This window comes from Symsagittifera roscoffensis, chromosome 2, assembly GCF_963678635.1.
Source record: "Symsagittifera roscoffensis chromosome 2, txSymRosc1.1, whole genome shotgun sequence".
In the NCBI taxonomy this organism is placed as follows: domain Eukaryota; kingdom Metazoa; phylum Xenacoelomorpha; order Acoela; family Convolutidae; genus Symsagittifera; species Symsagittifera roscoffensis.
In genome coordinates, this window is record NC_087063.1 from 85251996 (window position 1) to 85268239 (window position 16244).

General features: G+C 37.7%; 2 protein-coding genes across 3 annotated transcripts in view; both read left to right on the top strand.

Moving 5' to 3' along the window:
• Nucleotides 1–16244, top strand: part of LOC134840728 (uncharacterized) — a 486809-nt gene that overhangs the window by 77849 nt on the left and 392716 nt on the right. The window lies entirely within an intron of this gene.
• Nucleotides 1–16244, top strand: part of LOC134839538 (synaptic vesicle 2-related protein-like) — an 89973-nt gene that overhangs the window by 40522 nt on the left and 33207 nt on the right. Inside the window, exons 6-8 of one of the 2 annotated variants that reach the window (XM_063855128.1) lie at nt 2428–2556; nt 2967–3175; nt 14699–14784. In XM_063855128.1, coding sequence (XP_063711198.1) covers nt 2428–2556; nt 2967–3175; nt 14699–14784 — 424 coding nt within the window. The remainder of the gene's footprint in view (nt 1–2427; nt 2557–2966; nt 3176–14698; nt 14785–16244) is intronic. The other variant, XM_063855129.1, reaches the window with a different exon arrangement.

Genomic DNA, 16244 nt, shown 5'->3' on the forward strand with positions numbered 1-16244 from the left:
CACGTAGAATTGTTTAACAAATCAGATTCTAGTTTCACAAACTAACTGATAAAAACTTTAACTAATTTTCACGCGTTTTCAAAACGGTTCCTTAACCCGGTTGTAAAGAGCTATAAAAAAAATTAAGCTAACCAACGCAGCTTACTAAAGCCACAAAACCAACCGCATGTATGAAAAAGTCTCATGGTAAAGTTGGATAAATTTTTCTTTTGAGATCCGCTTTAAAGTTTTAGCAAGACCACTTGAATACCCAAAGAGCAGCGCAAAACAAAGAATCTGTTTTTGATGAAAGGACAACCAAAGAACAAAAAACAAGAAAAACACCTGATAAAAAAGAATAAAACGTTGAACATCAAAAGGGACTCTGCTCAAAAAGACGGTAAAAATACACATTCCTCTCGCCTCACCCACCAGAACGACGTCGCTGGAAGTACATGTGTCCACCATGTGCTAAAATCCCGACCCATAGTTTTTGCTATAAGTAGCTCTATGCTGAGCGACTCTTTGTAATAGCCGAACTAATAAAACGCTTTTTCGACAACAACTACTAAAAATCCTAACTAAAACTGATCTAACTAACAAGATGCAGATATAAATTTACAAAAAAAAAGATTTCTTAAAGCAAAATAAACGAGCAGCAAAGAGATAAAAACTCGATGACATTCCGACTCTGGAATGGCGAATCTATTGGTTTTTTGCCCTAGTCACAACCCTCACAAGGTTTGAAGTATGAAACCAACATCGTTGCAAAGTTACCCATTGAAGAAGAACAACGGCCAACTAGCTGTTGAACTCACATATGAGTCCTAGTCACTTGGCGCTTCACACAGAGAAGTCAAATTTTATCTCGCTATTCGATGAACAGTCGAAAATGTACGTAGTCTCGCTCTAATTTATCGAAATCAACACATCATTGTTTAAATCTGAAATCTTGACTCGATCACTCAATACGACCTCTCAACACGGTCTGGATAAACGAGACATCTTTTGAAGAACTAGCAACTGTACCCCTTCTTTCTGTACGAAGACAACTACTCCCTAACACGAGCAACTGTTCCTTTCTCCTCCTCACGCAACCACTGCTTCAAAAGAATCCACTCCAAGAACAACGAAACTTCTCCATCCATTCTTCACAACAACAAACATTAAACTTAAAAATTTTCTAAACCCCGGATGGGTGGAACCAGTTTAAAACTAGTATTTATATGCAATTATTTTATTGATAAAAATATCTCTATCAAATACTTCTTACTAATCAATCATGATCTATAACTAACAGTTAAAACAATTTGTAAGGCTGAATTTATTTGTAGTTTCAGCCAGAACAGAATTAATTTAACTTATCAAGCAGCTGCTCTTCTCAAGAACAGTTCCTGATATCTTATCTCGCAAATACCAGTATACACTAGATCTTTTGAGACTAGGAGATATAAGAGTGAAATTAAGATCGATATTAGACTAAGAAGTTGCAGGATTCTATCCGGCCGAAAATAAGGTAGCGTGACGAACAGACAGTGTACCTTATCTGAAATTACTCAATGAGTGAGCCACTCCGGACTTAAACTCACCTGTTTGAGACTTGCTTGCAGTATTTTCATGATTTTTCTTTGATGCATTTTTTCTCACCCTCAGGCAACGAGCACCGACTAAAGCGGACCTCGAGCCACTGACCTTTCGACTGGTTTTACGACGGAGAACTTAATCATCGCAAAACAACTCTCCCATCGCTTGATTCCTGAATGAGAGATTCATCCTATTTTTCCTGGTTTATCGAGCGGTTGCAAAATTTAGCCAGAATACATTCTACTATTGTACTTGCATTTAGTATCTGAGTAAGACAGTATTGTTTGGAGGAGCCGAAGGCGCAAAGGCATCCCAGCTCAAATTCAAAAATTGCTTGATAGTGGGTTATTCACAAGAAAGGAGAGCTCCTCTGATGTCCCATCCGAAATGAATAATATCTCTGATTACTTCGCTACTCTACAATTGGTGAAAAAAGTAATAGCCTTTTATACATGTATGCTCATCAAACCCAGCTATTTCCAGCTACTAGACATCCCGCTTGTCATCTAAAGTCTGCGCTTCCCGTGTTAGTATCTTTGTAAAAGATCTTTGAGCGGAACTAAATGCAGAATGTGAGATAAAAGGCGTGCGAAGCTATCCAAAGGCTTAACCACAGAAGTTGTTGCTGTTCAAAAAATTATAAATTTCACCAATAATTTTAGTATGTTTCTTCAATGTTTTTGGCGAAAGAGATTCTTTGTTATTGTTTTTGAGATAGTTTCTTTAGGAGTGTTTTTGTGTTTAGAAAGTCTGTTTATTGAAAATGTTGCCCACCCCTATCTCGAAATTGTGTTTGTGCTGCTTGCTTGTAGCCGCACTGTGTGTTGTAGTAGATGCAAGTGCCGAATGGGTTGTTCTGTTTAGTGTTTCTGGGCAGTGGGGGCTGTGGCGATGGCAGCTCTCGCTCTAGTCATCATGCCCAATCTCAGCTGGCGGTTCCTCATCTTGTTCACAGCCCTCCCAGTCGCCGTCTTCATCACACTTGCCTACTTTGTCAGTACTCACACATTATACGACTGTTTGAACCTCTTTGATCGGTCCACAACTTTTCCCCATTCCGTTTTTCTGCCATGAGCAAATATATGCAAAACAATTTCGGTCGAGAAAACCAAAAGATCTTCAAAACAATCATTTTTGGTCGAGAAAGCCGAAGTATATCTGGATTAGGTCGAGCATAGCTTTGTTTGAATTCACGACATACCCATATTTGGTCGAGAAATTCGAGACCCAAGTCGAATACCCCTCCATATTTGGGCTATGAATGCATTTTTATAAAATATTTGGTTGCAACCATTTTGAGCTCACATCTGTGGTAGAAATGCGCAATTGAGGTTGCCTCTTTCATCTTTTCAACCCCCCTTAAACTCACGCTGTTCTCAATTAACAAGTAAATGAATTTGCAGTTGTTACCGGAGAGTGTGCGCTACTTGGAGGTGACAGGGAACAAAGAGGCAGTTCTCAAAACTCTCCAACAGGCGTCCAAATGGAACAGGACACCTATGCTTCTGGGAGAGCTTGAGGTTGAGACAGATTCGAAAGCCAGAGGTCGTTTTTCAGATCTGTTCTCCACTAGGGAGTATTCTGTCACTACAGTACTTGTGTGGATTTTATGGTAAGAAAATTTCGAATTTCCTCGCAAAGATTCAATGATTTCACTTTTAAAGAAACAAATGCAATTTAAATTTCAACGAAAAATTCCACATTAGAATTTAGTTCCCTCTCACTTCATAGAGTTTCCTTTAAATTTTTTTTTGGGAAACTTAAATACTTAAATCTTGGAAGAACATCTTAGATATTTAGCCATTAAATTTCAAAAAGAGTTGGGCTACACTTTTTTTAAAAATAAACCCTTTATCGAAAAATTCAGTGAGGCTCGGAAAACTTAATTGATTGCTGGTAGGGACAACTTACTCTACCACTACCCACCGGCTACCAACCGAGATAGGAAGCTTAATTATTTCTGACCAGTTGAACTATTTAAAGAACATAGGGTAAATTGGCATAAAGTAATTTGGCTTTGGTTAGATTAGAATATAGAGTAGATTAGTATGGGGTAGAAAAGCTTAGGGTAAATTGGCATCGGGTAGATTGTCATGGAACCGATTCGCTGACTTTAGCAATCATCCCTAAAATTTTTTTTTATTGATAAAGGGCACTTTCAAGGGACACTTTTAAGCTCTGACTTTCTAATTTTAATAAGTCAACACAGTTGATGCATTTTTAGTTCATCAAATGAACCGAAAAAAAGTTATTTGTTTCAAACAACATAACAATAAAGAAAACTCGATTTCAGAAATTTTCTAATTCAATATATCTCTAAATTTTTTTAAATGCATAGGTTACACATAATGTGACTTTATGCTTCGGGATTTGTTGCATGCAAAGTTAGTATATATGTCTTCAGTTTGTTATATTCCAAACTATTGCATGCAAAAATGAGTCTACTTATTTTTGGTGTCAATTTTGCTGAATCACATTGGCAAGTTACCAGCATATGTAGCTGCTTTATTCGTGACTAGTGTTTGTCGGTTGTTAGGCTTGCGTGGTTGCGTGAGACTTAAAATCTCTTGGTTGCAGTAGGTCGCAGATGCTACACGTAGCCTGAGTTTTAACTAATTCGAGGCTTTTTTCTACTTTTTCTTATTTCACTTGATGGAGCTGCTTTTTGGTCGTGTCCTTGCAAGGGTTTGCGAAACGCAGCTTGGCCTTTGTATAAATCATTGTAAAGACCCTATTTTGACCAATTGGTGTAATTAATTGAGTTTTTTTTTCGCGGAGAGTTTTTTTTATTTCGTTGAAATTTGTTGTTTCGTCGCTTAAGATAAACAGAATACACATGAATTATTATGCTAGCATTTAAAAATCTTTATTGACTTGGATCATGGACTTTTTCTTCCAAATAACTGTTGAAAAACAATTATAGAATCAATTTTTCAATCTGTGTTTCCGTAAACCAACAGGCATACTTCATATTTTTTTGCCTCAACGTTACTTAGCAAATTAGTGTTTAGCAAATTAAACCTTTAATTGTTCTGTGTGATATGTTTTCATAATTCTTTTTTCAAAACAAAATGAGACCCACAAAGATAAATTCTTCCCATTTTGTGGTCAGATCACCGGAGTGAGGCAATAAATAGTGTTTTTTTGTTTTTTTTTTGTTGATACAATTGTTTTTCTCATTAACTGTCTTTTCGTCTGCTTACCAATTTCGATGGTAAAACGGATTTTTGTTATGTATGATTTTTTTATTTTAAGCAACCGGGTTGAAATGTTCAGTCAAATTTCTGGGTGTCAGAATTGAGCAAAGTTTTAGCTTTCGACCAAACAATTTAGTCGATATGCGGCTTTAGGCCGAGCACAAACTCAAACGCGGCTGCTTCATCTCAAGTGCGGATTAAAAAGCTCCAAAACTGATGTAGAACTGTGGAAAAGAGTACCCAAATGGTTATAAAACTCTTTTATTGATACCGAAGAGTCGTTATATTTATGCGTGGCGTCCACCGATTGGGTGTGTAGCCCGTCTTTTAAGATTTCCTGTCACACCACTCTACCTTGTAGATTCCATGCAAAACAATTGTGAACGTACTTAAGTACCCAAACACCACTGCAGTGAGGGTACCCAACAAACAAACAAAAACTCAATCTATCAACCAATCAGAAATGATATAAATCAATCTGCAACACCGACAAATGGGAACATCAGAACAAATCAAAACAATAAATTGTAGCAACAAATCAGAACAACAAAGTCCAAATGTTTTGTCTTGAATTCAAAGTAATACGTGAGGCAAAAAAATACGTTCACCCAATTGTTCATCTCATTAGCTGTCGTTTTGTCTGCATGCCAGTTGCGGTAGAATGAGTGAATGTGTTTGGTATATTATATTTTTCAATTGACTGGGTCGAGGTGCTCACTTTGTTTTTCGAGTTTCAAAAATAAACAAGATTTCATCACCGTTCAAACTTACACGAGCACCGTCGAAATATACCTAGAGCACCTTGGAAACATACCTCTAGCTTAGTCGAAGCATACCTCAAGCATAGTGGAACAATAACAACAGTACGGTTCAAACTTACACGAGCACCATCGAAATATACCTAGAGCACCTTGGAAACATACCTCTAGCTTGGTCGAAGCATACCTCAAGCATAGTGGAACGATAACTACAGCACGGTTCAAACTTACACGAGCACCGTCGAAACATACCTAGAGCACCTTGGAAACATACCTCTAGCTTAGTCGGTGCATACCTCAAGCATAGTGGAACAATAACAACAGCACGGTTCAAACTTACACGAGCACCATCGAAATCTACCTAGAGCGCCTGGGAAACATACCTCTAGCTTGGTCGAAGCATACCTCAAGCATAGTGGAACGATAACTACAGCACGGTTCAAACTTACACGAGCACCGTCGAAATATACCTAGAGCACCTTGGAAACATACCTCTAGCTTAGTCGAAGAATACCTCAAGCATAGTGGAACGATAACTACAGCACGGTTCAAACTTCCACGAGCACCATCGAAATATACCTAGAGCGCCTTGGAAACATACCTATAGCTTAGTCGAAGAATACCTCAAGCATAGTGGAGCAATAACTACAGCACGGTTCAAACTTACACGAGCACCGTCAAAATTTACCTAGAGCGCCTTGGAAACATACCTTTAGCTTAGTCGGAGCATACCTCAAGGATAGTGGAACAATACCTACAGCACGGTTCAAACTTACACGAGCACCATCGAAATATATCTAGAGCGCCTTGGAAACATACCTATAGCTTAGTCGAAGAATACCTCAAGCATAGTGGAGCAATAACTACAGCACGGTTCAAACTTACACGAGCACCGTCAAAATTTACCTAGAGCGCCTTGGAAAAATACCTTTAGCTTAGTCGGAGCATACCTCAAGGATAGTGGAACAATACCTACAGCACGGCTCAAACTTACACGAGCACCATTGAATTATACCTAGAGCGCCTTGGAAACCCAATTGTTCATCTCATTAGCTGTCGTTTTGTCTGCATGCCAGTTGCGGTAGAATGAGTGAATGTGTTTGGTATATTATATTTTTCAATTGACTGGGTCGAGGTGCTCACTTTGTTTTTCGAGTTTCAAAAATAAACAAGATTTCATCACCGTTCAAACTTACACGTTCACCCAATTGTTCATCTCATTAGCTGTCGTTTTGTCTGCATGCCAGTTGCGGTAGAATGAGTGAATGTGTTTGGTATATTATATTTTTCAATTGACTGGGTCGAGGTGCTCACTTTGTTTTTCGAGTTTCAAAAATAAACAATATTTCATCACCGTTCAAACTTACACGAGCACCGTCGAAATATACCTAGAGCACCTTGGAAACATACCTCTAGCTTAGTCGAAGCATACCTCAAGCATAGTGGAACAATAACAACAGTACGGTTCAAACTTACACGAGCACCATCGAAATATACCTAGAGCACCTTGGAAACATACCTCTAGCTTGGTCGAAGCATACCTCAAGCATAGTGGAACGATAACTACAGCACGGTTCAAACTTACACGAGCACCGTCGAAACATACCTAGAGCACCTTGGAAACATACCTCTAGCTTAGTCGGTGCATACCTCAAGCATAGTGGAACAATAACAACAGCACGGTTCAAACTTACACGAGCACCATCGAAATCTACCTAGAGCGCCTTGGAAACATACCTCTAGCTTGGTCGAAGCATACCTCAAGCATAGTGGAACGATAACTACAGCACGGTTCAAACTTACACGAGCACCGTCGAAATATACCTAGAGCACCTTGGAAACATACCTCTAGCTTAGTCGAAGAATACCTCAAGCATAGTGGAACGATAACTACAGCACGGTTCAAACTTACACGAGCACCATCGAAATATACCTAGAGCGCCTTGGAAACATACCTATAGCTTAGTCGAAGAATACCTCAAGCATAGTGGAGCAATAACTACAGCACGGTTCAAACTTACACGAGCACCGTCAAAATTTACCTAGAGCGCCTTGGAAACATACCTTTAGCTTAGTCGGAGCATACCTCAAGGATAGTGGAACAATACCTACAGCACGGTTCAAACTTACACGAGCACCATCGAAATATATCTAGAGCGCCTTGGAAACATACCTATAGCTTAGTCGAAGAATACCTCAAGCATAGTGGAGCAATAACTACAGCACGGTTCAAACTTACACGAGCACCGTCAAAATTTACCTAGAGCGCCTTGGAAAAATACCTTTAGCTTAGTCGGAGCATACCTCAAGGATAGTGGAACAATACCTACAGCACGGCTCAAACTTACACGAGCACCATTGAATTATACCTAGAGCGCCTTGGAAACATACCTATAGCTTAGTCGAAGAATACCTCAAGCATAGTTGAACAATAACTATAGCACGGTTCAAACTTACACGAGCACCGTCAAAATATACCTAGAGCGCCTTGGAAACATACCTTTAGCTTAGTCGAAGAATACCTCAAGCATAGTGGAACAATAACTACAGCACGGTTCAAACTTACACGAGCACCATCGAAATATACCTAGAGCACCTTGGAAACATACCTCTAGCTTAGTCGAAGCATACCTCAAGCATAGTGGAAAAATAACTACAGCACGGTTCAAACTTACACGAGCACCATCGAAATATACCTAGAGCGCCTTGGAAACATACCTATAGCTTAGTCGAAGCATACCTCAAGCATAGTGGAAAAATAACTACAGCACGGTTCAAACTTACACGAGCACCATCGAAATCTACCTAGAGCACCTTGGAAACATACCTCTAGCTTAGTCGGAGCATACCTCAAGCATAGTGGAACAATACCTACAGCACGGTTCAAACTTACACGAGCACCGTCAAAATATACCTAGAGCACCTTGGAAACATATCTCTAGCTTAGTCGGTGCATACCTCAAGCATAGTGGAACAATAACAACAGCACGGTTCAAACTTACACGAGCGCCATCGAAATCTACCTAGAGCGCCTTGGAAACATACCTCTAGCTTGGTCGAAGCATACCTCAAGCATAGTGGAACGATAACTACAGCACGGTTCAAACTTACACGAGCACCGTCGAAATATACCTAGAGCACCTGGAAACATACCTCTAGCTTAGTCGAAGAATACCTCAAGCATAGTGGAACGATAACTACAGCACGGTTCAAACTTACACGAGCACCATCGAAATATACCTAGAGCGCCTTGGAAACATACCTATAGCTTAGTCGAAGAATACCTCAAGCATAATGGAGCAATAACTACAGCACGGTTCAAACTTACACGAGCACCGTCAAAATTTACCTAGAGCGCCTTGGAAACATACCTTTAGCTTAGTCGGAGCATACCTCAAGGATAGTGGAACAATACCTACAGCACGGCTCAAACTTACACGAGCACCATCGAAATCTACCTAGAGCACCTTGGAAACATACCTCTAGCTTAGTCGAAGAATGCCTCAAGCATAGTGGAACGATAACTACAGCACGGTTCAAACTTACACGAGCACCATCGAAATATACCTAGAGCGCCTTGGAAACATACCTATAGCTTAGTCGAAGAATACCACAAGCATAGTGGAACAATAACTACAGCACGGTTCAAACTTACACGAGCACCGTCAAAATTTACCTAGAGCGCCTTGGAAAAATACCTTTAGCTTAGTCGGAGCATACCTCAAGGATAGTGGAACAATAACTACAGCACGGCTCAAACTTACACGAGCACCATCGAATTATACCTAGAGCGCCTTGGAAACATACCTATAGCTTAGTCGAAGAATACCTCAAGCATAGTGGAACAATAACTAAAGCACGGTTCAAACTTACACGAGCACCGTCAAAATATACCTAGAGCGCCTTGGAAACATACCTTTAGCTTAGTCGAAGAATACCTCAAGCATAGTGGAACAATAACTACAGCACGGTTCAAACTTACACGAGCACCATCGAAATATACCTAGAGCACCTTGGAAACATACCTCTAGCTTAGTCGAAGCATACCTCAAGCATAGTGGAAAAATAACTACAGCACGGTTCAAACTTACACGAGCACCATCGAAATATACCTAGAGCGCCTTGGAAACATACCTATAGCTTAGTCGAAGCATACCTCAAGCATAGTGGAAAAATAATTACAGCACGGTTCAAACTTACACGAGCACCATCGAAATCTACCTAGAGCACCTTGGAAACATACCTCTAGCTTAGTCGGAGCATACCTCAAGCATAGTGGAACAATGACTACAGCACGGTTCAAACTTACACGAGCACCATCGAAATATACCTAGAGCGCCTTGGAAACATACCTATAGCTTAGTCGAAGCATACCTCAAGCATAGTGGAAAAATAACTACAGCACGGTTCAAACTTACACGAGCACCATCGAAATCTACCTAGAGCACCTTGGAAACATACCTCTAGCTTAGTCGGAGCATACCTCAAGCATAGTGGAACAATGACTACAGCACGGTTCAAACTTACACGAGCACCATCGAAATATACCTAGAGCGCCTTGGAAACATACCTCTAGCTTAGTCGGAGCATACCTCAAGCATAGTGGAACAATGACTACAGCACGGTTCAAACTTACACGAGCACCATCGAAATATACCTAGAGCGCCTTGGAAACATACCTCTAGCTTAGTCGGAGCATACCTCAAGCATAGTTTAAAAATAACTACAGCACGGTTCAAACTTACACGAGCACCGTCGAAATATACCTAGAGCGCCTTGGAAACATACCTCTAGCTTAGTCGGAGCATACCTCAAGCATAGTGGAACAATACCTACAGCACGGCTCAAACTTACACGAGCACCGTCGAAATATACCTAGAGCGCCTTGGAAACATACCTCTAGCTTAGTCGGAGCATACCTCAAGCATAGTGGAACAATACCTACAGCACGGCTCAAACTTACACGAGCACCATCGAAATATACCTAGAGCGCCTTGGAAACATACCTCTAGCTTAGTCGGAGCATACCTCAAGCATAGTGGAAAAATAACTACAGCACGGTTCAAACTTACACGAGCACCGTCGAAATATACCTAGAGCGCCTTGGAAACATACCTCTAGCTTAGTCGGAGCATACCTCAAGCATAGTGGAACAATACCTACAGCACGGCTCAAACTTACACGAGCACCGTCGAAATATACCTAGAGCGCCTTGGAAACATAACTCGAGCAAGGTCGAAGCACACATCCAATGCGATTGAAACATGTCTCGAGCAGTGGAAATATAGCAAAACTTGTTCAAACACGAACTAAAAGGACCTCAAGCCCAGTGGAAACGTATGTTTTGAAATTCGGTATCTTCTGATTGCGAGGGATAGCGTCGATTGTTTAAAACTTTGTCACAGCTCAGTCCTAATTCGTGCTGTGAACTCCGACATCTCATCAAACAAGTGCCGACAAAGCTCAGTTTTTCCTCTATTTTTCATCACCATTATGAATCCTAGGTCCGTCATTTTTGTAAACAGCCATTTTTGTTTAAAAATAGAATGGTTTCCGTGCAGTAGTTTTTATCTAACCGTCAAAAACAGACCAAAATTAGTCACGGTTCCGCAGTTTTAATGGCTTCTATGTTTCAATTCTTCGTTCACAGAATCCGCAACCGAAACAAACTTCGAAGGATTTAGTAGTTTTTACGGGTTACGTGAAACCAATATACAGGTAGAAAACCTTCTAATCACAGGTCGATCACTGACGAAACCTAACTCGAGCGCAGTTGTACAGCAAAAACAGCTTTTAGTTGTCGTTACTTTCGTAAAAAAAATGACGGAAAATTTGTGTCCAGGATTATTTTTTTTCTCCAGTGTTTCGACTTTTTAACTAGTCCTTACTAGCGAGATATTTTAGATTACTTGGAAACGGTTTTGAGTACAAGAAAAATATTTTACGCATTGAGTGGGAGAAAGATTTTTCCATTTTCGCAAAAAATTTTCGCGCGGCGCTATTTATCAGCCAAGTATCGTTGCTTGATCGATAAAGCTGACTTCGAAAAAATTGCAAATGGAAAAAAGGCTCTTTTTTGACATGGTTTCTGCAGCAACTGACCCGGTAGAGAGTAGTTTTTGATATACTAAATGTAGACCGAAAAAGATAATTATACATTTTCATATACTGTCTATGGAATGTTTCTCATACAAATATATAATTTTTTTCCAAATTTGTCAGCGAGTTTTATAAGTATGTTATTGTTCCGACTTTTGATACGAAAATAATGGACTATTTGTGCTCGGGGTGGGCTTTTTTTTCTTCAGACAAATTTCGACTTTTTAACTAGCCATTTTTGACGGAATTTTTAAATATCATTCAAAAGATATTGTTGCCCTGAGCTAAAATTTGAAAAGATATTTCACCTGTGATCATTTTTCGTAAATTTATGGGGGTTTACAGATTGCCATTTTGGGCAATTTGGGACAATTAACGCGCGATATATTTCGCGCTATTAACGCGTAAGCGGAGAGTTAATCTGTCTTAAAATTGTTCCAAATTGGTTGAAAGAAGTTTATTTGCCATAATTGATTTGTTACAAGGAGGGAAATCTATCTTTTTCTTTTTTATATGGCTTGTGGGGTGAAGATGATTTTTACAAAAAGTTCAAGTTTTAGAAAAAAAAATTTCATTTTATTTTAATACATTTAATTTTTTAATGTTATTACAGCTCCACAAAACCTTAAAAGGCAGTCGGAACATTCAGGGCTTCGTCACAAAGACAATGTTGGTGCCAAAATGATAATCTTGCAGTTTCCATAGATGGGAATTTTTTTACTAGTATTTTTGTTGGCGACGCCTTAGCAAAATTTTTAAAGCAAAATTTCAAATCGATTAATTTTCCAAATTAACTTTCAACAAAAAATACTTGTAATGTGTGTCCATAACATAGTACTGAATCTCGTTTTTTAGATAAATGCCTTTTTCATTTCGTGTCCATAACATAGTACTGAATCTCGTTTTTTAGATAAATGCCTTTTTCATTTTTGTAAAAATGCTATTCCGCTTTTACATTCGATAATTAAAGTTACGATTCATAGAATTTTCAGACCTGTAATTTTTATGTGCTGGTGGAATTTTACAGAAGTAAAACGATTCGCAGTTTTTGATTTTTGATATACAAAAACTGTTTGATTTGCGTCAAACGGCTGGCAAATTGCACCATGAAGTTTCTGTTTAAATTCCATGTAACTTTGTTCTTCCCGCGTTTTGCTAGTCATTCCAATTTGAGAAAAATGTGTTTGTATTTTCGAAATGAGTTGGTTTTGTCCGGATAATTCAAATGCACACGGTGCATCTAACTGCTTACTGTTGAGGCAGCCCATAGGAGTGGTTGAAATTATAGAACAATTTAAATGTCTGAAAAATTAGAAGTCCTTCGTGTCGAAATAGTTTATCAATTAGCGATTACCCAGCATACATAGTCATTTTCGCATTTCAACGTTCTGGTTGTATATCAAAAATTCAAATGCACACGGTGCATCTAACTGCTTACTGCACACGGTGCATCTAACTGCTTATAATGTTAAAACTCGAACATTATAAATTAGTGGCAATTTTCATTACATGAAAGCCACTTAGGCATCAAAAACAGTGACAGAAAAATCCATAGAAAAAAAATGAAAAATTGTATTTTGAAGTATAAAAAATTTCTCATTCTTTTTCACCATCATTAAGGAAAATGAAGGACATGACTACCCAGGTTGTAGTCCACAGAAAAAAAATGCTTGTCATACAATTTCATACCTGGTGTTTATGGAAAAATGCGTATCACTCCATTTTCATAGAACAAAATTGTACAATAAGCATGTTTTCAATCGCATCGTTTTTTTCCCGAAAAATATCTTAAATTGGTTTAAAACTCGAACATTATAAATTAGTGGCAATTTTCATTACATGAAAGCCACTTAGGCATCAAAAATAGTGACAGAAAAATCCATAGAAAAAAAATGAAAAATTGTATTTTGAAGTATAAAATATTTCTCTTCTTTTTCATAGCAAATTGATAATGTATGTCTATGACGTTGTCCAGATTCAGTTGTTCAGCCAGAAAATCAAAACAAGTCACAAACTAGTGTTTTTCTTATTCGGACAATTTTTGTTTCGACTTTCGATACGAAAGTAACGGAATATTTGTGCTCGGGGTGGGTTTTTTTTCTTCAGACAAAATTCGACTTTTTAACTAGCCATTTTTGACGGAATTTTTTTATATCATTTGAAAACTATTGTTGTCCTGAGCTTAAATTCGAAAAGATATTTCACCTGTGATCATTTTTCGTAAAGTTATGGGGGTTTAATGATTGCCATTTTGGCCAATTTGGGACAATTAACGCGCGATACATTTCGCGCTATTAACGCGTAAGCGGAGATTTAATCCGTCTCAGAAATTGTTCCAAATTGGTTGAAAGAAGCTTATTTGCCATAATTGATTTGTTACAGGGAGCAAAATCTTTTGTTTTGTACTTTATATGGCGTGTGGGGTGATGATTTTTATCGAAAAATTTTCAAATTTTAGAAAAATTTTTCATTTATTTTATTTCATTTAATATTTTTATGTTGTTTATGTTATTACTGCTCCATAAACGTTAAAAGGCAGTCAGAACTTTCAAGACTTTGCCCTGATACGAGCAGTCTTGTTGTTTTTGTTTTCCGTATGCTAGGATAAACATAAATTCTTATATAAACAGGCCTCTTTTCTCAAACACCAAAACTTTGTAGCAATGTTCAACAAGTTGCGTTATTAGCATATAACTCTGGCTGAAAATGATAACTTCAACTGACATTGCTATTTTCACCAAACGCTGTATATCTGTGTGGTAACTGCTACTCACACTCTTGGTTTTCTTGTAGAAATTCTTGGTTATTGTGCTTTTGGATGAATGACAAGTTTTCGAAACACGTTTTTTATGCATTTTCATTTATAGAAAAAAGCTTATCATACAATTTCATAGAGAAAAAATTGTTAATCATTCCTAGAGAGTGGCAAAAAATGCGTGTTTTAGATTTTCATAGTATGGAAAAATGCTTTAGTTATTTTTTCATACAATTTTTTTGTTCCATGAAATTGTATGAAAATGTATGATAAGCATTTTTTGTGAACCCGGACAGTATTATGCTATTTAATATTGTTTTGTTTAGGCTCGTGTCCTCTCTAGCGTATACTGGTGTTGTACTGGCCACCACTGAAATATTCAACGAACTTAGTTCTACCGACGAAAAATGCAGTAAGTAAAAATTCTTTCAAGTTTTTTTTTCAGGTATAAATTTAGCCATAACATATATTGGGCTATTTCTTGTCTGAGTCATTATTCCATCGACACGGGAAAACAAGCACTAAAACATTTAATTATGACCAGTTACAGTTGATGAGGTAACTAGCCCTAATACTTTTCAACTACTAGCACTAACTAGCACAAAACTTTAACTAGCCATCGTTCCGGCTTTTGATGAAAATGATTGACTATTTGTTCTCGCGGTGAATTTTTTTCAAGCAAGTTTTTTTTAATTCGCCATTTTCAATAGTATTCACTTTTTAATTCGCCATTTTCAATACTATTCTAAAACTATTGCTGTCTTGAGCACAAAAAAGGATTATTTTTGGGTAACTACGGGGATATATTTTGCGTTAATAAAGTGTAAAGGGCAAACTGAAAACTTGAAACACGCGAAACAATTGAAAAAAATTATCAGATTGAAAATGGATCAGTTTGAATTTTAAAATAGAGCGCGGAGGATAAAATGTGGCACAAGTTCAAAACAAGTATTTTATATATCCTATTGTATCTCTTGATAATAACCACTGCAAAATCCTTATAACCAACCAATCATAATCCATTCTGAAACTTATATTAAATTGTAGAGCTGAAACTATTTATAGTTTCAGCCAGAGAAGAAATAACTTAACTTAGAAAAAAGTTGCTCTTCCTCAAAAATACCAGTATATACTAGATCCATTGAGACTAGGAAAAATAAGAGTAAGATTAAGATCGGTATTAGACTAAAACTTGCAGGAATCTATACGGCCGAAAGTTAGATAGCGTGACGAACAGACGGTGTGCCCTATCCGAAATTACTCTATGAGAAGGCCACCCTGGGCCTAACCTCATATGTTCAATCTCAATCATTTAATTCAAGAAAACAATGCATGCTTTTTTTCTAAAGCTTCCACTGAGAGATTGACTTTTTATCTCTACTTTCTCGAGCCTTATATCAATCTCATCTAAACAAGTAAACGTATAAAGTTAAAAAATATATTAGTTTTAACTGGTTAAAGTTGGGTCCATAAGGCGCAAAAAGCATAAACAAAAAAAAGTTAAACCTATTTTTGTCAAAACTCTGGAAAACCAAGCAACCTTTGTTTTGCTGCATTAACCCAACCGTTACTGTTCAATTTTTAGGAACTTCTTTGTTTCAAATAAATAGAAGCTTCTGCAAAGAGATATGAAGTTGTTGGTTGAGCTACTCGTTAAAATATGAAAATGCGTGGAAATCAGTATTAACACGTTAACCCGGATTGACGTTCCATAGAAGAAAAATGCTTATCATACAGTTTCATATATGAAGTCTATGCAAAAATTGCTTATCATAGAAAATTCATACAAAATTTAAAAAGTGTTTTAAAAGTTTTTAATGAACGTTTTTGGTCTACTTGCCTCTTTTGAAGCTTTCTGGTCATTAAAAAAAT